General features: G+C 34.8%; 1 protein-coding gene across 4 annotated transcripts in view; it reads left to right on the top strand.

Moving 5' to 3' along the window:
• ADK (adenosine kinase) overlaps positions 1 to 25,153 on the top strand; it is a 306,385-nt gene that overhangs the window by 57,626 nt on the left and 223,606 nt on the right. For all 4 annotated transcript variants that reach the window (XM_049810314.1, XM_049810312.1, XM_049810313.1 and 1 more), the window contains one exon: positions 23,816 to 23,894. In XM_049810314.1, coding sequence (XP_049666271.1) covers positions 23,816 to 23,894 — 79 coding nt within the window. The remainder of the gene's footprint in view (positions 1 to 23,815; positions 23,895 to 25,153) is intronic.

The following is a 25,153-nucleotide window of genomic DNA, read 5'->3' as shown; positions in this document are numbered from 1 at the left end:
GCAAGGTTACCTATCACTAGAGTTACTGAAAAAGAATTACCTTTGCAAAGCATGTTTTTAAAAACAGCACATGTAATGGAGATTTCAGGCTTATGTGCCATAGCAGCAATACCACACTGTTTTTATAGAGACATTAATATCACTGCAGGGTTTTTTTTGTATCATTCGTATTTTTAATTTCATCTGCACTACTTGGATATCAGAGTAATTGCTGCTTGCAAAATCAATTAAATAAAACAAAGTTCACTATTAAGTAGCAGTGGAACATGGAAAAAATTGTTGGTGGGAGTAGCAAAAGAAAGAAATGCAGTAGTTCTGTCTTGGTACCATCCAACTTGTGAGTGAAATAAGCAGCCTTGTTTAGGAATTGCAGCCCTCCAAACTCTTGACATACATGAGAGACAGTGATCTGAGTTTTAACAGAGGGAAGGAGGAAGTTGTTAGGTGATGCCTCTACTGTCTTCTCTGAGGTTTAGTTTTTATGTTGTATTTACTTTGGAGCCTGTTAATTTATCTTCAGATTTCTTGTACTGATAACCTGTTCCTTTGGGCTTGGTTTTGTGAATTCTGTTCTTGAAGTTAGACTTCAGCATCTGGACGGAGGCCTGATTCTCTAGTGTACAGGATTTAAAACTTTTTGGACAACTGTATTCCTCAGCCTAAAATGGTTCTGTTTTGGTGTTTTGGGTGGTTTTTTTTATGTCTACCATATCTTTGAGTCACCAGTGAGCTTGAATTTCTGGTGACTATATTCTTATTGTATCACTGTTGAGTGAGAGAGAGAGAGAAATCATGTAAACTCCTGGAAGAAATACCAACATATATCAAATTGTCAGTAGACTGAAACTGACCTATTTCAGTGGATGAGAGGGGGTTGATAGTATGTTTGGATTACTGTGGTGAAGAGCAGCACTTTGACCTTTTATGTGCTGCTTGTGGATTAAGTTTCAAGGGATTTTGGAGGTGGAGGCATGTGTCTCTTTTTTTTTTTTTTAAAAAAAAAACAACTTACAGCTGAGTGTTCTTAACTCGTTTAAATGCCTATGGTAATCATGGTGAGGTCATAAAATTAATTTGTTAGCCTTTCAGAGGAAGGACATGCATGCTTATTGTAAATTACATGCATCAAATTTATTTGAAATTGGACCATTAGTTACATTGATTTAAAGTGCCAGAAAATTGATCTAAATTTCATAATTTAAGAATGGAACTAGTTTCTCTTACTTCTGGGAGGATGATTTATTTAGAGACCAACTGGAGCACGAGTACTTGTATAATAAAGTAGATAATGGAGAGGTGGCAGTGCTGGGAAAGAAGTAAAAGGGCTATCACAGTTTGTTCAGGGAATACTTTCAATGTAACCCATTGAAAACCTGAGTATTTCTGAATTTCTTGTTAAAATATGTCTCAATGTACTGTCACATTTTTAACAATTGCATCTTTCCCTTTTTAGTATGCTTTGAAGCTTTTGTTGGCAAGCATTGTGTCTATCTAATAAAACCTTCTAAATAAAAGGCTTTTCCAATTGTAATGAATGAGACAGTATGCTAGCATAATATATTCAGAAGGATATGCTGATTAGGAAAATTCAGAAGTTTAGTATACTGGAAAGTTTAAAAAGGTGTCACATACTGAAGTTACCCGGAGAAGCAACAGTTGGGGGAAGTGTGTGAAAGTAAAATTTGAAATCTGTTTTTTGTTTCTAAACCTTTACAACTGCTGGTACTATTTTGGGTAAACTGTTAATCCTGTGGCTAGTTTTGTGGAGCCAGCAAATGCAGTTAGGCCATGTTGAAATGTGCACTGCTTGTGTTTTAATCAAACAAGGCAAAATTGCACGAACTGAGAGTATAGCAGTCTTGAAGCAATGTAAATGATAGAGTACCAAGTGTATATGTTGTAGACAAATACTGTTATGGAGTATTTTTAACCACTTGAGGGAGTTAATTCTGTTTCTTCAGATAAAAAATTAATAGTAAGAACAAATGGATTCGTTCCTGTAAGTTGTGACCTCTGATCCACAGAGTCCTCTTAAACTTTAAACATTTCCGCCTACAATTGAATTTGAATGTCTTGGTACTGAGCTTTTTCTTACTTGTCTTAGATTCTTAATGGTGTGAAGAATAGACCTGGATTTGTGAATGTCCAGTTTCTTACAGGGGACTCATGCTAACATTAATACTATGCCTTACTGAGGCTAGAGGTTTCATAAGGTTGGACTGCCTGGAGGTGCACAGAACAGCATCCTCCATTAACGGTCATGGAAATACGTGAGGGGAGCCTAAGAACCAATTAATTCTGCTAAATATTCTCTTGATGCTGAAGTGTACTGGTGAAGCATATGCTTTGAATTAACTTCTTATCAGTTTCATCAGTTTGGTGTTTCATTTTGCCAAAACCATGTTTGTTACATGGGCTAATGAAACTGGATAGTTATTCATGACTATCTTAAACAGAAAACTGCTTTTGTGTTTATTTAGTGTAAATGGATTTGTTGAAAGTGTCATAATCAGCATACAAAAAGTAAATCAGAGCACTATGATCGACTGTGATTATTACTATTGAATTTCATAATAGTCTTAATACTTTGTGTATGCAGAGAGCAACGCTGGTGCTAAGCTGTACGAGTAAAAAATGTGTCTGAATTAGATAAACTGTGAGCCTATAAAAATTTTTAGGAGGGACCAGTACAGTGTTTGAGGAGGGCAGGGGGAGGAAAAAAGAAGTTGGGGGTGGGGAAAGGGGGGGTTGTACCTTATTGTTTTGAAGTCATTGAAGCTAAGTACATTGATTCAGAGAATCGAGTAATATGTGTAGGTTGTTAGACAAGTTATGGCAGTTCTAAACATGAAACAATTTTTGAAATGGATAAAGATGCACTCATTTTAACTTTTTCAAGCTAAATACAGCAGATGTAATGAAAGAAAATAATAAAAGTGACTGAAAATAGGAGGCAAAATCTTAGGTATAGAGATACTGAATTTAGTTCTGATAATAGAAAAATACTGTAATTATCGATTATAGTAGGCAAGTAGGTCAGTTATATTAATGTGTTTGCTTAAATTTGATGTTTGTTTTGATTCTGTGAGAAGGACTTAGATAAAACCAGTGGAAGGATGTTTTAATCTTGGTAGTGAATAAAGCAAACATTGGGAGGCGGGGTGTGGGGAGAACCAATGATTATTATTAAAGCTTTTTGACTCTTGTTGTTAATTTACAATAAAAAAATATTTAAGTGTCACGCTTTCCCGTCGCGACAATCTAGGAGAAACAACGCGTCGCCAGGGACTCTCCCTGGGGAGAAACGGACCAACACAGGTACTGTGGATCAAGCGATTTCTCCGTTTAATTGCTGTGTAACACTTGGTTATATACCACAGCCATGCGCAAGCCATCTACTGATTGGTTAACATGTGCTGTTCACACACCTAAAGCAATAGTTCGATTGGATAAGGTCTTCTGATCACGCGAATGATTCCTCCTGTCTGTGTCTGCCTGGTGTCCTGCTTTCCGTCACGTAGGCCCAACTTGTTCAGCTTCTTGTGCTTATTTCATCAAACTTTGTAGCAACAGTTAGCCTTCACTGCATCCTTGAGGCCTGCTGCTTGCAGAGGCCTCTGGCTCACAGATTGAACAGTCCCATTGTGTTTCTTGTTCACTATGTGTCTGTTCTTCTAATTATCCCACATTTAAGGTTTAACATCTTAAAATCATGGTTTATGTTTATCTGTGAAGTTGGCCACTGTCTGTTTCACTTCCCCTTCTTGGTATTCATTTAAATATATAAGGAAATTATTTTTTAAAAAATGTTCCTACAGGTTGCTAAATTCATTAATGGTTAAGAAGGTAAAAATGACTTAACTCAAAGATTTTGTTTATGTAGTAAATGCATCTTTAAAAAAATTGCATTCTAACTTGCACTGTAAGTAGTAGCGTTAGTAATGAACGTCATAGAGGGACCTGACAGTGTATGAATTATTCACTGGTAGATTATTATATCTTTGTTGTTAGCATGCAAGATAATGAACATAATTACTGTGGCAGTGGACTCAGGGGAATGTGCAGTTCTTCCTTCAGTCTAGACTGGAGTTACTATCTAAAGGACTATTAAGAAAATATGGATGAGGTCTGGTAGCTGAGGTGCTGCTGCGTCCTTCTGCTGCGTTAGTAAATGCGTATGCTTTGTACACTTCAATCTTCAAGGTTTGTGGTGGGGTTTTTTCCTTTTTTTTCTTTTTTTCCATTTTTGAGTGCAGCAATCATCTTTCTGTTCTCAGTCTGGCAATACTGTGCACTAACTAAAAGGATTTGATGTTTAATTGTAAGAGCATTGTAGATTTACCCTCTTCTGTTAGAATGGTCTATTATAGTAAATTAGTATAAACAGTCTAATTGCTTAGGAAATCCAGGGTAAAAGGTTAATCAGCACTTTGCCTTTCTTTAAAGGACTTAGCTTGTTATGATTTACTTGTCTTAAAGAACTTTGCAAGGCATTAGTTTGTATGCCTCTAATCTATGAGGCTGTCCACCTGATCTTAACTTAAGCTTTTTGATGAACCAAGTACTTATGTTTTCTGTTTTATATTATGATAATGTAAATTATCTGTAATAAGCCATCCTAATTAAAGTTGGTAAATCTACAGCTCTGCTCCAATTATACACTAATCAATTATACACTAATTTAGTTCTACTTAGCTTGATACAGAGCATCATTAATCAGGTTCAGATTTAATACAACAGATTTACTGTATTAACCAAAAACTTGGTGCATTCAAATAGGCAGAAATAAAGGAAGTCATGATGCTAAACAGCATACATAAATACCTTCTTATCAATAATGTGTTACAAAAGATTTCATTTTTCCTTAGGGAAGTGTAACTAAAACTAGTTCTTTCTTTGTGAGCAGATTATTGGTGTGAGTTGAAACCACTGATAATATAATACACTTAAGCAGATCATGGTGGTTGTTCTGAATGCTCTAGCTAATTATCTAATATAGGCAATTGTCTCACTTCTAATGTTATTTAAATGATTAGTTGTAAATTAAATTTGCCACAAGTTGCAATGCCCTTGGTGGTAGAATAGTAAAAGCTAGTGGCCAAGCAGATGTCGTTCTGTTCAGACTTCTAAAAGCTTTATCTATATGTAACTCTTTGTAGAAGTTTAACTTATCTGCTGCTCTTACCAGTGCGACTGCTGTTTTGATGGGCTCTTATGTAGGTAGCCACACGGGCAAGAAGGCTGTCTTATATGATGTGTTTTCCTTCTCCCTTTGCATGGCCTAGGAATGACTGAAATCTGCCACCTGGAGACTCTCTAAAAGTTTGTGGGTTGCAGGGTGGAGTTCACTCGAAAAATACAGATGTCACACAAAGCTAATATGGTTTCCAAAAGTGCTCACAAATAAAGACATTAACCAGACAAAGAGAAAATTCTTAGAAAAGAAACAGCCCAGCAAACAAAAGGAGACAAGGTCTGCAGATGAGGTCACTTCAAAACCCCTGCTCCTCTCACAAGTAGTTTAGTTTAACTAAAAAAGGGTTGAAGGGGAATAAGGGACTTCAATAGGTATTTCATAAGATAAGATAGTAGGCAAAACCTAAATTGAATAATAAATGAAGTTAATTTTTTTTACTCAGAGGAAAGTATGATAAGTTTTCAGATATCTTTGCCAGAGAAAATGCAGGAGGACAGTTAGGTTGGGGAAAAAAAATTTGGAAACCATTATTGGAAAACAGGAATAGGAGAAAACATGGATAATGGTCACTATCGTCAGTCCTGCTGTTGTAGATAACATGCATCTTTACAAACAAAGGGAACTGAAAAAGAACTTTTTGTTTTTCTGCCTGTTCAGGTACAAAAAAACCATGACCAGGATTTATTTCTTTTGTTATATATGCTCTTGGTCTGTCCATATTTAAGATCCCTTCTGATAAAATGTGTATTTTAAAATTCTTAAATCTAGATGGCTTATGATAAGGGCTTCAGAAAATACACTTATTTGTTTTCCAGAATCTTAATTTGAGGCTTGTATGTGATGCATTGATGATTGTCTGTCTTTGCCATTGCTGTCCTAAACCTACAAAGCATATTAAAAAAATCATGTGTTCAGAAGATGAACAGCAGCTTCAGTTCGCTTTTCTAGGAGATTTGCAAGGTAGCCTTTTAGAACTGTTTAATTTGTAAAGGCTTGATATAGCTTAATAACCTTTGCCAGCCAAGTTTGACTTGTCTGTTACAGGATCTGAAACTGAATTGTGGAGGAAAAAAAGGTCTTTGAAACTTCTCTGGATATTGTATATTTCATTTTATGTCATCAGGATTTATCTTTGTCCAATGATATCTTGTATTTACATTTTGGGGAAATATTTGTCCTTTCTACAAGTTAAGCTAACAAATGTGCAGTCAAACATCAGTTCCAATAACAACGTGATGATTGTTCATGAAACATAGGAGTTTACTTCTGGGAGTATTTTTAGTGTGGCTATGCCTAATCATTATCTCTGAAAGTAATTTAAAGTAATCTGCCTTGTTTTACGTTAAAACTAACAAACAACATTTATACAAGCAGTTATTGCCATCTCCACTAAGGTGACAGTAACTGTTAGCTGTGTGATTGTCTTAAATTCTTCAGTCTTGATAACAAGCGTGCATCTCTGTGCCAGTGGTCTTTGACAATATGATCATACGCTATTTTTTACGTGCTGTTCAGAGCACAATATGAAAAGAAGGTGATTGTGTAATGAAAAGATGCCCTTGTCTATAGAGCATCCTATGCTGTGGAAGATGGGATATGTGAAGATGAATGAGAAGAGACATAGTGGAAAGGGAAGACAGGGTTCCTTTCCAGCAGAATTTAATAATCTCCTGGAAGATTGTATTCTAGTCTTCTGTGTAAGTTTTCTGACTTTCACAGGTGATTCCCCCACCACCAAGTGTTTCACTTGTGATCTTAATGTGCTGAGTACATATGACTGTAAGTAGATGAATGGAAGATATACTTCAAACTTATTATGTACTAGATAAACGTGGTTACAGAATAAAATGGGTCCTAAGCATAACAAGTTGAGCACTCAAAATTAGCATATATTTTTACCCTTGCTCCAACAGAAAAAGGATAATTATACCTTTAATCTTGCTGGGATGCTATGAAAATACATTTGTTTATACTTGAATATAAGTGTTTCACTGTAGAAATTTATGTCACAAAATCCTGCTGAGAAAGCCAATAATTCTATCTTCTTAAGTGGTGTATACAGAAGGTGTAGGGCCACAAGCTGAATAGGGAGGTGAAATAGAAAGCAGCACACACAAGAATGAGCCAAATTCTTATTTCCAGCTTTTCTTAACTTTAAAGTGTTTGACTTGGAACTTGAGTGATTTTAACATAAGGATTTTGTGCATCATTAATACAGTTTCATATGTTTTATATAGCTCTCTTTTGGGTATAAACCCATTTTGCATTTTGTTGTAATTTGAAACTGTAGCAGTTTTGCTTAAAGTTCAACTTTTTCCACATTAGAGTAGATCAGTCAACTGAGAAATCCACAGTCTTAAATCCAGGAAATAGAAATTAACTGAAATGTGTTGACAGTTCATTTTTTCCCCTCTTTTTTTAATTGTAGTTATATATATGTAATTTGAATTGTGAGACATCTAATAATTATATAATGCTACCTGTTATCTCAAAATACACATTATATATTATATTTTAATGAATGACTTCAACTCTGCTACTAATTAGTAAAGGAGAACAGTTACAAGTGGAGGAAAAAAACCTCATGAATGAAAATCAAATTATTAATGAGGTGATAATGGTATAATTATGTTCACAGTATATAACTAGTTGTTTCAGAAGTTCATTTTTTTAAAAAAAGCATGCACACATGCATAACTTACTGATGCTCTTAGGTATGTTCCACTGTGCATGAGAATATTCTGTGTAGCATTCCAGTGGCTCTCATTGCAAATCATTGGAAAGTAACAAGTGATAACATCACTTCCACAGTAGGAGTTTAGATTTGTGTGATATAAAGGCAATAGTTAAGTAATGATCTATGCTAACTTCCTACCATCTATGTTTATGCAGTAAAAAGTGTATGTACTTATGTCCCTAATTCTAGTGGAAAGTAAAAACTTTTGTGAAAACTTAGTTTTAAATCACCTTTGTGACTGATGGCTTAAAGTCTTGTATTTTCAAAACAAATATTTCTAAATGTGTGAAGAATGCTAGCTACTTCTGAGCCTGCTGCAAAAGTTTCTTTATGTTTTCAAGTATTTTATATTAATGTACATTGTTCATAATGGACTTCTATTTATTTCAGGCTTAACTTTATAATTTCCCTCTATAATGAATAAGAACCTATTAATAAAAGTCTTTGTTAAAGACAAAGTTTTGTAAAATAGACACAGTCTTCAACAATTATGGAAAGTTAATTCAACGGTTATGAAAAGTTAGAAATAAATTAATATTAGCAATATAAATATGTTTTTAGAGGAGTATAAATGTTACGGATGTTTCCAGTATTCACAATTGACCTCAATTACATAGCACTGCTAAATTGTCTCCCTCAAAAGCAAGTTCTGCAAATACAGTTGTGCCTTCAAGCATGCCACAAAGCTGCAACATAATCACTTTTAAACCAGAGGAAGAAGAGATCGGGGACATAAGAGTGTAAGCTGACAATACTCTGATTCTAGACTGGTTAAACTGCCATCTGTTGTTATATATAGATAGATATATACATTATAGCAAAAAAATGGATTTATTTTGCTATATGTGATATATTTTATAGATGCATATACATATATAATTTCTTTCCTGGTACTTGTTTTTTTTGTTTTTATTATTACTTTTGTTTTTAATATTGTTCTTGTATGAGTCAAAAAGCAGAGTAAAGTGGTTTTGAAGACCATATTTATTACTTCTGTATCAGCTCCTTAGATATTATTAAAGGATAACATCTCAGTATTGTTTGGTTACTAGTATGCAGGCTTTAAGCTCAACTTGCATTTGGATCTGTTTTGACAATAGTAGTTAATATTGTATGGTTTTTGTTAAAGCACTGTTGAAAAAATATCTTATTGAGCTATTTGCAGTGTTTTTTTTAAAAAGGATGTTTAAGATTTCACGTACAGTTTAACTGATCACAGATGAAACTGTAAATTAATACCTCATGAGTTTTACTGACTGCAGGGCATTGTTTGTAATTCAAAGCTGCTTTGTTCCTACCCTCTAGGGAAAGACCCTGTTTGAGCAAACAAATTAGAATTCACCATGATATCAAACTACTTATTAAAATTGAAAACTCTAATTTTGAATTTATTATTTCACTGTGACTTTTATAATAATGTATTTGGAACATATTTTTAAAAAGCCTAAATCTTTAGGGATTGAAATAAAAGATATAAAATTGGTTTAATTGTTGGTCTTAATCCACCTTGGTAGAAATTTTGTACTCGGAGAATTACATGGCATACAAAAAGAGAAAATGTTGCAAGTTGCTTCAGTTCAGCTTGTTCTTGGATCAGATGCGTTTCCATTCCTACTGACTTCTGTATGGTCTTGATACAAATAACAGCTCTAGAACAGAAAACTTTCAGGCATGTTTCATTTATAAAGTTTAATGTTCTCATTACCACTAGTTATTCTTAGCTAGAGAGAGTCAGGATGAATGGGTTTCCAACCTCCTTTTTTTTTTTTTTTTTTGTCTTCTCTAATCTCAGGATTTGAAGGGAGGCCTTTTTTATACTTTTACTATTTTTGCAGTATAATTAGTGAGTAAATGTTGGAGATAATTTTACAAAATTTGAGACTTTCTTCCTATGGTGAGACTAAGTCAGGAGCTCCTGCTAGAAAAAGATAGGCTTTGTCTGTGAACAAAGTCAAGCTCTTGCAGAGGTGTTCCTCTGCAGAGTGGCATATTCAAACTTACAGGGGAGTCACCCACCATCTTCTGTCAGGTAGAGACACTTTCTTTAAGTTCTCCACTCAGTAATGGTCTCTGGATCATCCCACAAGATTACATGCGCTACAGAAAATATACTTGAAGTGTGCTTGAATTGGGTGGCATTGCTGTAATGTGGCGAACGACACTGGCCAGGCTTTGGCATAAGGGCCAAATGGTTTTTTGGTTTGGTTTGGGGGGTGGGGTGGGGTGGTGTGTGTTTGTTTTTGAGGGGTGGTTTTTTTGTTTTGTTTGGGTTTTTTGTTTGGTTTTTTTTTTTTGCAAGTGGTTCAGCCACACTAACATAAATGTAATACTCTGCCCACCTCTTCGCAGTAACAAAGCAGTGTGTCATGGTGACAAAGGCTTGGTATTACGTAAGCACATAGTTAGGGTCACATCTAGTCAGTTCAAAGGCTCAGTTACTAGTATTTGAGACAGGAGGGAAGGACTGTGAAAAATAGCAAGCATGACTGAATTTCTATATTTGTATTGAATATTCTCCCAGCTTCCACGAAATAATATTTAGACAGTTTTTGAAATTGAATTGGGGGGACAAGGGGCAGTTGTCTGTCTTAACAAATAAATTTTACTAGATATTTTGTCCATTCATTTATCCAGCCATTTCTTGAATCCAGTATGCTTCTGACATTCATGGTCTGCTAAGGAAAGAGTGCCAAAGCTTCACTGTACATCTTGTAGGAGTATATTCTTTTCCATCTTTGGAATCTGTTACTAGCTTGGTTCATTTATCTCTTGTATTATGAGATGATGTGAATAATCACAACCTATGCCACTGATGAATTTATAGATCTTGATTGTTTCTCGCCATAGTTCACTCTTCTAGACCATGTCCTGGTTGTCTTCATTAATGTGAAAGTATTTCTATTAATTTGATTATGCCTGTTGCTCTTCTCTGTACATGTTTCAGTCTCTCGCTGTTTCCCATTCAAGACAATGAGGACTAAAACTGCTTACGGTGTTCATACTGTTGATTTCCCACTCTGGCATGATGATGGCCTCCATTTTCATTAGGAGGAGCAGAGAACAATCAGAACATTGAGATTTTTCAACCTGGCTGATCTTACACATGAGCAGTAGTATTTATGTCAGGGTCCTTTAGTGTTTTAGGACTATTTTTACTTCATTCACACCTGTACACCACTCGGTCTTGATGTCCCCTTAAAAAAATACACTTTCTAAAATTAGTCTCTCATATCAACCTCAGGACATTCAGATTTGCCCATGGAAACGCTCTCATTCTGGTCTTGTCTTGGTATTCAAAATTGTTCTTTGAGCTATTTTTCTAGTCTTTGTGGGCTCTTGCATCATTCTCATCATGCTTAATACTGGAATCTCTACAGATACTACAAAAAGATGTGTGTAGTGGTGGTTTTTTGGTTGTTGTTTTGTGGGCGGGGAGGGTTGTATTCTTACATGTGTTTTCCTTTTTCCCTCTCCCCAACAGGAGATTTAGGTACAGTTTTGAGGTTTTTTTTTTTAATTATTATTTTTGTAATGTTGTTCTTTATTTGTGAAAGGGAAAGTTAAAGGAATGTTTCTACCACTTGGTGAAGTGGTTGTGATTGCTTTGGGTTTCCATGGACCATTACAGTTGCCTGATTTCTTGAACAGCTGGGTATTCTTTATCTTCTGTGACCTTAATGTGAAAGATTATGTTTGAAACTAAATGAGTTGTTGACTTTGATTTTCTTCAAAAAGTGTGTGGTGAGCTCCTTTGCAATCTCCCTGTAAGTCGGTTTCTCTCCTGTGGGAGCTTTTGTGTTATGTGTAGAAGATTAAAGGATCGTTCAACCTAGAAATAAGAAAACTTAGAAAATGTTATTCAGTTTTCTCCTGCACTTTTAATTATAGACACAGAGGGCTGGTATGAGCCTCAAATCCATTGTATAGCACCAAGCTAAACATATGTAGCTGGAATATCTAAAAGTTTGCCTAACTGTTCTCAAAATATGAGTGAAAGACTTTTCCCCTTCTGTGTAGGGTGTCTCACTACATGTGCTTAGCTTTCTGTAATGTATAGTCCAAGTCTTAGTTAAGCTCGCTTCTTCTTGCCTGCAAGGGATATGAAGAAATGTTGTTTGATTTCTTTGTAAGAGTCATTATTCAACTGTCCATCTTGTTTCTAGACATTTCTTTTCTTGACTAAACTCAATTTCTTCAATCTTTTCTTATACATCATGTTTCAACACCTCTTACTCTATTTGCCTTCTGTAGACTGCTTTTCATCTCAAAGTAGGCTACCAAAATTGGACTTGACAGTTGGGCCTTCATTACTATTGAGTAGAAAAGAGTACATTTTCCTTGCATCTAACATTTGTCATCTTTACTACTATATTCTAGAAAAATATATGCCCTCTTCCTCCCACAAGTCCCCTAGCTGCTGCAATGGAGTTATACTGCTGACTGATATTTAAATTTTTGATCCTCCGTTACCTTCAGGCACCTTCCCCCTGTGTATAAGGGGGGCTTATAAGAAAGGTGGGGACAAACTTTTGAGGAGGGCCTGTTGCAATAGGACAAAGGGCAATGGTTTTAAACTAAAAGAGGGTAGATATAGACTAGATATAAGGAAGAAATTTTTGACGATGCAGGTGGTGAAACACTGGAACAGGTTGTCCAGAGAGGTGGTAGATGGCCCATCCCTGGAAACATTCAAGGTCAGGTTGGACGGGGCTTTGAGCAACCTGATCTACCAACCCAAATTATTCTATGAGTCTATGATTTCCCAGTCAATGATGTATTTCTGTGTTTCATAAAGACAGATTCTTCCTTTTTTTTTTTTTTTTATCTTCCCTAGTTTTTGCAAGGCTGAGGGTAAGTAAGTTTCTTCCTCCTTCATTCCAGCCTTCCTGGGAGAGGAGATAAATTCCTTTGTGTGCAACTCCTGTGAGAAAATGCTGTTTTTTAGAAATACTGTTCAGCAAAAGAGCTGGTGTGATTCTGTGAAATTTAACAGCTGACCATAAGCTTCTTAATAATAGCATGAAGACTGATGCAGGGTATCACTGAACATGTCTTGTTAGTGTTGTAGTGGCAGCTGAACACAGACAGGGGAAGTCAAAATGACCGGTTTATCAGAGGGGGGTCTCTCAGTGTTGTCATATTTGGGTCAAATGTTTGGATTTTTCCTTTCAATCCATGTATTGATGTTCTGTTTGGAATTAGCCTTTTAGTGTTGCTTTGAACATTGCTTTTTGAAATGATTTATGAAGTACTATTCCCTTGCAGCTTTTCTGTAACTTGTGATCTTGGGGTGTTCCCCTCCCTTCCGCCATTCATGGCATATACTAATTTTTTTCTCCAAAAGGTGACCTTCTGAGATTGTGCCTATGGAGTGAAGAGATGGACTAAATTGTCATAGGCTGTGGGATGAGTTATTTTTAGCTGTTGGCATTTCAGGCTGGAACACTTCATTCTGTCCTGCTTGTTAATGAGTCATCTGGAGAAAATGGGCTTTTTGCTTTCAGGGAGGGTCTGTAGCAAATAATAATAGGCTAATCTCTGCAGGAGATATTCTGTCAAGTAACTAAAGCTTCAACTAGAAAATTTGGTGAAATGGAGACTTATCATCTCCCTGTAAGAATAAGCATGCACTCACTGTTATTATTATTGTATTATGATGTATATTAAAATCTTAAAACCTGGAAGACTGATTAAGAGCCTAGTAATGGTATAATAGTGAAACATTTTTGAGAAAGAAGGTTAATTGAAGAGAGGTCACCTTTTACAAGTAAAGAAGAATAACATAGTTGCTTCCTAATTCAGAACATGGTTCACTTCCTGGAATCTGAATATCTTATCAAGTTCTAGGAATCTTCTGCAAAGATTCCTAACTAGATAAGCCATATATAAGGCTTGTGTTCTTGAGAGAATCCCAAATTCATCAACATTCAGCTTATTATTTTTAAGGATTATCCAGCATCTTTATTTTGGTCCCTACTGAAGACTGTATTTTATTTTTTTTTTATTTTTTATTTTTTTTTAATTTCTGTGCATAATTCATAGTCTCTCCTTTTACCTCTTCCCTCAAGGTTTGAAGGTTTTGTGCTGTTACAATGCAGGAGGCTTTGTTTTGCAGCTGAAAATATTGCCGCTCAAGTAAAAACCTTAATGTAAAAGTAATTAATCAAAGTTGTTAATCTGGTTGCTTCATTTTTGTATTATTGAAATTCCAGAATTCGGTAGTGCAAACAATTCATTTATAAAAAACCTTTGCAAAGATTTAGGGAGAAGTGTATGAAAGACGGGAAGAAAGACCATCAAACTCTATTCTATAAAGTAAATGATTTAAAGAATAGCATCAGTGTCAAGTCTTTTTGTCACCTCTGCTACTTCTAATGCCACTTACAATGTGTATGTTTACCTTCTTTTGTTTACACATCTTCCTCTTGCAAAGCATATCACAAGTCTGAAGAGGCCATTCTGTTTTGGTGGCAAGAGGATGTTTTCTTTAGAGCTAATAATTTTTACTCTCCATTGATTATTTAGCCATTTGGGTTTGCTTTTTTCAATTATCAATGGAATATCGAGATATAAGAGAACATTTTATCTTGCCTCATTCAGATAAATATTTTTGCATTATTAGCACCTGTTGACCTTTCAACCTATAATGTTTTAACCCATTTTCTCATATTGCTGTGGTCATGGTACAAAATGGTTTAAACCACTCAAGTTTAATGATTCTGATATTACCAGAGTGTGCAGCTCCTAGATAACCCACAGGTTATTGTTGTGGTCCAAACACTTGAGAAACATATAAATAAGCTGATGTAAGTACAAGAATCAATTTAACTGCAGTAGCGTGGAAATTTGCATGGGAAAACTTATGCTGTGTTTTGAAAGAAATAATTTTTCTTAAACATCAGGCTGCTGTGCCTAGGCTGCTTCCAAATCCCAATCTCATTTGTTTATAGTTCATTTGAGCACACTACGCTCACTGTATAGGTTGACCTGTAGTTGTCTCCCTAGTAGGCAAATTATGCATCTTCACAGGTAGCAGTCTATTCTATGTATCCAGTCCTTGGATATCATCCCACCAATGTAAGTTGTCCTTCTTCTAGGAGAGTCAGATTTTTGTCTTTTATGGAACTGAAAGCAATGTATTTCCATGTTATCCCTTCTGAATGGTTTTGGTTCCTTCTTTCTTAAATCCTTTTTCTCCCCACCCCCCGAGTATCCTAAGATGTTGATAATAAACAGTTGATTCCTTCTGTAGTTTCTAGTGCCACCTAATGAAAATAAATATGTGGATGCATGATTACGTACTTATCAAAAACTTACAAAAAAGAAATGTATTTGCGAGTATGCGTATGTGCTTCTGTAAATATATATTGCCTGTGTTTTTGAGCTACAGAAATTCATGTTGTTACCCACTATCAGTAGGTGAGTATCTTAAGGGATATTAAAAACAAAGCTTTATTGAGAAACAGGGAGGTTAAAGAGACCTAAAATAGAAATCTTACTTGGTATTTACTGTTGGTTGTGCTCAAAGCAGGGTTTTCTGTGCTCATTCTCCATTCATGAGGAAAGTTATTATAGTTCACAGTGTGTTAATAGGAGCTTAGAGTGGACATATACTGTCTTCCTGGTCTACTTAAATATCCTGATGTATTTTTAATGTTTTCTTGGTTTAAATTTACTGACTGGTTACTGACTTAAAAGAATTTAAAATAGCACAAGGGGTGAAGAAAAGTAGGTGTTTTAGCAGTGTAGCTGAATTGACATGAACCATTTTTATTACTGTAAAGAACAAAAATTTATTTAGTTTGTGGTTAACTGTCACCATTGTTTTGGACTTCATGTTAATAGAGAATATTACTCAGATAAAATGCTTCTTAATCTGAATGATGTATGGAAACAATCAGTTTATGATTTGGTTTTGGAATAGCTCTGTAAAACTTACTAATACTTTATCAACTCTGAATTGGAACCCAAACTTTGCAACTTGATTAATTTATTTTTTGCTGTTTCACTGTTTTGATGTATTTATAGGTAAAAGTACAAATTGTAAGGTTACTGTAGTAAAATATTTCTCTCTGCCAGGTGTGAGTGTGCATATGTTTTTTTTATTTGTTTGGTTGTTTTTTTGTCAGCTCTTTACAGGCAGCTTAATATGATTAGTAAGTACTACAGCTTTAGATAATTTAAATTGTAGCAAAGATAAGGTTTAGAAACTCTTGATGACTGAATACTTCTAATATTAAAATATTCTTGGCAAATATTAAGTTAAACAAAGTTTCACTTTGATGTGAGCTGTAGTAAGTTGATGCTTGTGAAACAGCAGTTTCAATTAGCATTCACTAAAGGTTTATTGACAGTTAACACCTGGTCTCTAATGTGCCAGGTGGGAAGCATCTATTGCAGTCTTATATGATTGTTGCATAATTAGGATTATGATCTCTAATTTGCTTTTAATTTTGTAAATCTACTCTTATTTTCAAAACCAGTCAGTGTTACTTGTGTTCCTGCATTTTTGTTCTAGGATAGACAAAGTTATTGATGTTAAAAGGATTAAGTAGTACACTTTTTTTCTAATATGACAAAGAAGTTGCCCTTTCATTGGTTAGCTAGCAAGGAAATTTGGATGTAAAATTTACTGGTAGGTCTCAGAAAGCATGTATTTTTCCCATGCTACTTATGAGAAGCAAACAGAAAATGACACAGTTTTTTTGGAAGTTGTATTCTTATATACAAGCTGCCAAATGTATACTGGGAACATCAGGAGCAAGTGTAAAAGTTTTTGTAATACTGCTGAGAAATAACAAAGGAAATGACCTTGTTCCTTAGTGCTCCAGAACATACTTTGGCACATCCAAGGATGAAGAAGGTAAATGCTACATACTTTTCTCTTCCTTCAATGTCTTTTGATCCTTATTGGCTATGCATAAGGGCAGGGAGCTATTTCTGGCTACGGTGTTTTGCAACAAATACTATGGTGCAAATCCCTAGATGTATCCGCAAAGTTTTTGAGTCTTGGCTGATCTTTTTGAACATCTTCCAAAAAGACAGTGGGAGGAAAGCATAAACTTGTAGTGAGTTATTGAACTGAGGAAAATTCTTTAATAATATTTCTGATTATCTATCCTAGATGAAACTTATTTTTTAAAATGTTTTTATTAGAAATTTAATAGAGGGAGAGAAATTTTAGTCTTCCTGATCTATACTATAGCAATCATATAATACACATATTTTAAGGTTCGTGAAGGTACTCTGTGTATATAAAATGTGCGTATGTATATGTAGTGTTTAGCGATAGAATCAGAAATGTAATCTTTTAATAATCTAGTGATATAGTTGTTCTTTTCATTTTCCTACAGCATTCAGAATATCAACAGAAAAACTTACCTTGTGGTGGCTGATGCTTCTAAGTATAATCATGTACATTTTTGAGATAATGTACAGGGGGAAGATATCTAGATAATCTGGAATAAGGGGGGTTTTCAAGAACACTTGCATAAATTTGCCTGACTCTTTGCTGAGAAAAGAAAAAAAAAAAAATTACTTTGAGAAATGACTTTAAATCATGATCCTTAAGGGCTGATGTTTTAACCTTACATTTGAATGACTGTTACTTTTTGCATCTTGTTTCAATATGCCTAAATGCAAACACATGTGGAAAATGTTCTTTTGGCTTTTATCAAACTGACATTTAAGTGCATTTTTTTCAACCCCGCTAACATTTGTGGTAAAATATTTCAAAGCTATGAATCTTGCAATTTGCCCATGCATTTTTTTTTTTCTTCTTTCATATATTAACATTTGGTACTCATAATCCTAACCTGGTTGGAATTACTGGGGTTTTTTTTTTTCATTTGCTGTTTGTTTTGATGAGGTGATTAGGAAAATACTTTATGTGAAATTTGAGTTTGCAATAGTAAATAGTTCCATGAAGAGTCACTGTTTTCTGAACTTTAGTAAATAAAGGAGAAAAATATGATAATCTGCTAGATTTAATTGTAGCAATCATATTCCTAACACATTTAACTTTCTGTTGTATTGTATTTCCATGGTGCTAACCTGTCTCCAATACTTCCTTTTTAGCATGTTTCATTCTTCCCCTCTACTCCCCTACTCATTCCCAAGCTCTTTAATTCTGTGCCAAGCTAATAAGGAGAAGAACTAGGTCTGGGTAAAGTCAGTCATTGCCAAGCAGCTGTTATAAAGTTTTCTCATGTACCTCTGTGATTGTACCTCATTTCTAAAAGGCAATATTATTGCTCTTTCTGGTCCAATTTTAAGTAAGAACAACCAATTATATCTGCATCTCAATCTTAATTGGTTATATGTCAACGACTAAGGATGAAATGGTTCATATAACTATCCTTTCTAGGGTTTGAACTTTGAACACTGAGTTGTAAAATTTAGAGAAATTGGGTACACTCTTTAGAGTTAAGATTATGAATTACTTTTCTTTTTACCCACAGCACTTGTCCTGAAGTATTCTGCCTTTTACTTCTGTTTAAAAATAATACATTGTGGTTTAATTATAATGTTTGGTTCTCAAGACTAGACCTTTTCCTAAAATCTGAATTAGATTTTACTTAGGATCAAATTATCAGGGCTTCAGCTTGCCTGCTAACACTGACCAGGGAAGGCTGTCTTTCTACAACGTGTGCCCCGTCTGCCTGGTGGTGTGGCTGCCTGCATTGTTCTGGCATTGGCCCAGGCTGTGATGAAACTGAGAATGTGACAGATGACAGGCTTGTCCAGATGTATGCATAACTACTTCTGCCATGCCCCGCAAAACAATCAAGATGCAGGTTTGGCATTATTTAGTTGTTTGTGTTGATTTATTCCTTGAGGGTTTTCTTAAAAATGGAAATAATACTTGGTACTTTTTTGTAGTTTTACCAAGCTTTTAGTATTATTAAAACAGGTTGTATAATATGTTCACTCTCTCACAATTTTTTCTTTAATTTATGGAGTGATTTCATAGACATTCTGACACAGGTTACTTAATTTGAAGATTTAAGTAGATTTTAAAAAATGTAATTAAAAGGATCAAACATCTAACTGTCAGTGTATTAGTCTGGTTCTTCTCACAGCTGAACATCTAAGCTATTGCCATGTCTTAATATGACTACCTCTTGCAACGAAAAATAAATATCTGGGAAGGGTGTCAGAATCACCATTAATTATGATTTTTAATTAGAATCTAATTAAAATTCATCCAATAGCTTGAAAACATACCAAATCCTAGTCTGCCTTCCTCTCTAGAGGTATCAACAAAGGCTGCCTCTGCAGCCCCAATTTACCTCCAAAGAAAAAGAAGTTACAGATTTATGTGTAACTTGCAACCTTTTATTGATTATTTAAGACGTTTCTATCTTGGTGTTTTTGAAGGTTTTTATAACACCAAACAAAAATGTACAATCCACTGGAAATATATTATTATTATTATATAAAATAACCAGATTTTTGTCTTGGGTTCAGGCTGTCATTATCTGGCGTACAAAAGCAAAAAGGGCAAACATTATTTTTTTCCCTCTCTAGCAGTTTCTGGTAGCTGATTTTTTTTTTTTTTTTTTTAGCATGTAGCTCCATGCTGATATATGCTTTTGAGTACATCTTAGGTAATAAGCAGCTATATCAAAAGATGTCCAGGGCAATACACCCTGCTGAAAAATAAGGATTACTTTTCTCTACTTCTTGCTAGTAAGTATCTTCTGACATATCAGAAGTGTTTTTTCCTGGTGCTGTCTCTGTATAAAGACAGTTAAATGTTGGTATTCTATGGCCGTTTTACTCTTAAAAAGAGTTTCTTGTAGTTTAATACAAATTGTGTCCAAAAACTTAACAGCATTACTTGAATTGCTTTGATTTTCCTTACTGTAGCTCCATTGCCTTATGTTGTCTGCCTTCAGTTTTAGGGAATGTTTTATGTGCTTATTTTTGTTGTCAGTTTGGGTTTGAAACCATGGTGAGACAAACATGACTGTATTTGTTGGTGTGTAACATAGAACAAGATGATAGTTCCAGCTCCAAAAAGCTTCAGATTTTGTGTATAAAATGAGTTATGAGAGATGGGTATTGATCCAGGAGAGGATTGCCAGTCATTAGGCTGGAGAATAGCCTCGGGAAATCACACAGCCTTACTGATGACTTTCTGTAGACATTATGGTGAAAGACAGTTTGAAAGAAGATTTAAGGTAGATTTGCTAATATTCACAGAAAATTCTAGTAACTAGATGTTGGATGATATCAAGGGTTAGTGAGAGAAAAGGTATTTTTGTTGACCACTTTGTGCCTGGAGGCTGTTGTAAATCTGAATATACCAAATGAAGGATAGTATGTATGTTCAGTGCCATAACACTTTGCAGGTCCTTGACAATGTAGAGAAGTGGCTTCTGCTTGAAATGACTGAGAAGGGGCTAGAAGAGGGGCATGGAGAGAGGCTAGCTAGTCAGAGGGATAGCTGAACCAGATGATCTTTGCAGCTGTATGCATGGATTGGATATTAAGATGAGTGCATTTATCAGTATAGTACTGGAGATTCTGCTTTTTAAGAGGTGCTATGAAGGAATAGTGTAAGGTTTAAACATAGTTTGGTAAAAGGACACAGAGAAGATGGATAGTGATGATCAGATTATGAATGGTTTGAGTGATACTTACTGGGAGGAAATTCTTACAGCTGCTTCCAGTTTGAGGTAATGTTATGGCATATGTAAGAGGAATCTGTGCCTTTTAAAAATAAGCCTCTGCCTCCTGTAATGTAAGGGGGTGTATTTTGGTTTGTTTGTTTGTTTTTAAAAAGTGTAAAAATTTTATTCTCATTCTTGTTCGTATTCTTTTATAAAATAGCTTATTCCATTATCTTCTTACACTTTTTTTTTTAATACCCATTAATTCTGCCAAAAGTGAATCTACTGAAAAGGCTCACCTTTCTGTATCAAGTTCAATTAGGAGTCAATCCTTTTTAAAAAAGGGGAGGGGAAAAAAAGGAACTGACAGAAGTGCTTTTGCCTTTAGTATAATTGAGGAAAACATTAACATATCTTTGGTCAGTGCTAGAGTTGATCAGCAGTATCACAGCTGAAAACATATGCTGCTGCAAATGCAAACTTATTTTTGTTAAAATATGCTGTAATGTGGTGAACAAATTCGTGGTACCAAAAATAGGGGCCCCTCTGTATGGTGCTGATTGTGGGATTTATTATTCTGTTATTTAAGGTAATGGTATGTTGCTAGGTCAGGAGAAAGGTCACAGTTGTCAGATACAGCACAGCCTTAAGAAATACTCAGAAAGACCAACAAGTGCAGAATGTGAAATGAAAATATTATTCAGTCTTGCTCGTAAGGTTCTAATTTTCTTGAATTATCCTAAGTGTGATAACAGCTTAGTCCTGAAGCACACACAGAAGCTCTGTTTAGCATTCCTAGGGTTCAGAGCAGTTTCTACAGTTGAACTTCCTTCCTTAAAACGGAGAGTTTTATAAAAGCAAACACCATGTTTTTGAGGCATGCTGGAATGAGAGTCTTCTCTTTGCAGGTCAGACATAGAGCAGACAGTGACAAAGTCAGTGTTCCCATGCTGCCTGTGCCATTTGCTGACATTTTGAAAAATGTCCACATAACTGTTCATCTTAAGATAAAAAGCTATTGGCATTCTTAATTTTGACGTCATTCTTGATACAACTTGGTTATCAGGCTCTTGTGGATTAAAACAACACAATTTATATTGTCCTTTTGATGTGTCATGGAAAATGACCAGCAAAAATTACTTTTCTTGCATGTGTACAAACTCTCATTATATTTTATACAACAGACCTTCAGAGGTGTTGAGTTTACTATCTTAATTCAAAGAACAGGAGTTAAGTCTTTTAATGTTCAATCTGAAGTAGTGAAAGACAGTCACCGTTTGTCTTATTCTAGTAATTGTAAAATAATTTGTTCAGATTATTTCTTAGATTACAAAGCTGTCACCTTGAAATCTTCATAATATAGTATTTTAAGGCTGTTTCTAATTTTTTTCCCAAATTCAGATACCACCTATTTTATTCATTCAAACTGCAAGATAAGTATTTAAATACATACTCATCTAGATTTAGAGCTGCTAAAATACTAGTTGGCATGCTTGTAGATATACAAGAATACAAAAATAACTATATGATTTGGGCAGTACACACTGAAATTGATTGAAAAGGTAAAATGTCAATTAAAGAAAAAATATTGCCAAAATACTTAATTAGTTCATGATGGTTTGTATGTCTGCTTGAGAAGCTGTTGTTAGAAGACCTGTTGTTTTGGTGGGGTTTTTCCCCCCCACTTTGAGCTACTTGCTATCATTTGAGGTTTCAATTGCTTGACATAAAATTGGTGGATAATTAGTAGTGTAGATAACTGTGAAAAGCATATGTAGTAATTTAGTTCTTGGTTCGTTCTAATTGTCTGCCCATCGGTAGTTTGCTAGGGTGAGTAGCTCATTATTCAAACATTTTAAATGCAAAGTACTGTAGAAATAAAAATGCTCTTATTAGTAACATGGTATTGAAAATCAGGACCTTTTAAACAAACAAGTCATTATTTGACAAATCTATCCCCAAAGCCATTGTTTCACATACTATAAGGAGATTGGTGTTGTGAGGGGGAGAGGAAGGGTAGGGTTGGCAGATAGTGTTCATTTTTCACTGTGTCTGAAATAAAGATGTGTCACTGTTTAAAAGATGCTAAAGGTGAATACAGTAAAACATGTTGAAATACATCTAACTGGGCAAGCTTCATTTGTTAAAGGTAAACATCTAAAGTTAATAGACCTTAAGGGCAAATCTGTGCTATTAATTAGGGTTGACCTTAAGTCATTTTGAACCTCAAATGTGCAAACAAATTTTACAGTAAACATTTTAACTTGCCTGCAGGAGTACTTCCTTCTGAGTCTTAATATCTTCTGAGGTTGTTAATCCTGCTGTTTAATCCACTCATTTTGAAGTGTGCTTAGAACTTAAAGGCATGATGCAGTATTTGTACATAGCCTCCCTGCAGTCCCCACAACTCCCTCTGTCTAGTTCCCTTTTCTCTGACACTTTATTTCCCTTTTCTATATATAGCCTGTGACTAGAGAGAAGGCTGGTTCTTAAGCTGTGGTGTACTATAATCAGAGATGCAAAATATATCCTAGACAAGGAAGAGTGTCTTATAGAACTCTCTCTGGGTCTTAACCCTAAGGTTTGATCTGAAATGCAAGGGTAGATATTTCTGTTAAAAGTTTAAATATTTGTTTTAACATTCAAACCTAGTAATATACTACTGAATGTTACCAGAGAATGGTATATTTTCATAGTAGTATGACTTGAAGGATTTGAAAGCTCATCTGGAGACTCTGTTATCAGATTTTCTCACATACTAGTAGATATGTTCATAAAAGTTCTTCACCTGTCAAAATGTACTATTTCATATGAAAACTTAAACCATAGCACCATTGTTTGGGTCAAGAAATAGACACCAGATCTCGATCTTCTCACTTAATTTTACATTCTGTGTCTAGCTTTAGTGAGGTGGAATTAAGTATCTGAATGTCTTCAGTTATGCTTCTGCAAGCATATATTTCATCAATCTGACAATTCACTGCAATCAAGCTTATGCTTCAGATAATGTTTTATTTCAGTTATTTAGTTCACTCACAACTTTTAAGGTGAAGGTTTCAAGTCGATGTCACTCTTTGCTTTGTAATTTAGAAAAAATTTAATTACAAGTCCCCAGCTTGCATCATCTGTAACAGCTAATGTATCTGAATTTCTTGTTTTCAAATAACACATCATCTATTTCTAGTCTTCATGTCTTCTTCTGAAAAGAAAAAAAATAAAAAAATTATAGAGTTTAACTTTTCTCCACTTTTTTTTTTTTAACAGATTTGAAGAACTTGTGAAAAAGTTCAAAGTAGAATATCATGCTGGTGGTTCTACTCAAAATTCCGTTAAAGTGGCCCAGGTTTGTTCTTTCTTGAAAAAGAATTATTGATAATATGAAGCATTGGGTTTGAATCAACTTGATGCTCTGTATTGTGTGTGTTCGTCATGGGTACTGTTGAGTGGGTGCTTGTGATTTTGTTGCTCAGACTATGCTTGTATTTTTTTACATGATTTTATTTTATAGTTGTGCTCTTTTATTCTTTTCACACACTTTCTGTTAATGTTATAGTTACAACTACGATGTATCTAGGAGTGGAAGGGAGGGGTATTAAGGAAGGTTGAGGCAGGCATTTGTCAAAGGTGTACAGTGAAAGGGTAAGAGGCAAGGACAAGTTCCCTAGCTGTAGTTAGGAATCTTCCAATGAGTAGAAAAAAGTCACAATGGGAGTAGTTACATAGAGAAGTTGTTGAATCTATGTGCTTGGAGATTTTCATAACTTATCAGGATGAGTGCTTGGACAACCAGATCTAAATTTGAGGTTGGCCCTGCTCTGAGGGGTGGTTTGGACTAGAGACCTGCAGAGGTCCCTTCTAGCCTGCATCATTTTGTAATTCTAAACATGTTTATCCTGTAAGAACTTGAAGGTTTGTCCATAAAAGATTGAAATGTAAAACTTTTTTTTTTATACAAAGATAATGTTTCTGTCTATGGGTATGATGAATAACAGTAATGAAGAATTGTGTTTCAGGTATGTTAGCTTTTCTGTAACTAAAGTATGCCTTTTGTCACAATAGTCTTAAGCATATACCTGTATGTATACTTTTAGATTGTGATAGATGTACAAATCCTATAAATAAAAACATACAAACTGTGTGTATAACCTTTTTCTTAATGATCCTGGCTTATTAACTTCCAGATTTCCTATATAATTAAAACTTACTGCCAGATAGTATTAAATGCACATTTGGAAGAAATTAAGTTAAAATTTAACAAAGGTTGCCCCTGCAAATGAAAAGAAAAAATTCGTTATAGTAATGATAGCTGCTCCTTTGTACAAAATAGTTGCTTCTTTACTAAGGTTTTCATTTTCTGAAACCCCAAATGTTTTGTGAAATATTTTTATCACAAATATTTTCAGCAGGGAAAAACCCATATTGCATGTGTTTTATTGTATATAGCATTGTAATTCTGAAATAGTTATGTTTTTAAAATACAGACAACTTTCAGAGCTTTTTTTGGTTTTGTGCTTTGGGGGGGGGGGCATTTACTATGTGATCAAGCCAATTTTTTGCTTCTTATACTTTAAAAAAACCTCTTCATCAGGAGAGCTCAAGTTA

The sequence above is a fragment of the Accipiter gentilis genome, chromosome 9, assembly GCF_929443795.1.
Source record: "Accipiter gentilis chromosome 9, bAccGen1.1, whole genome shotgun sequence".
Classification (NCBI taxonomy): Eukaryota; Metazoa; Chordata; class Aves; order Accipitriformes; family Accipitridae; genus Astur; species Astur gentilis.
The sequence above is the reverse complement of the archived record's forward strand: the minus strand, read 5'-3'. Positions and strand labels throughout refer to the sequence as shown.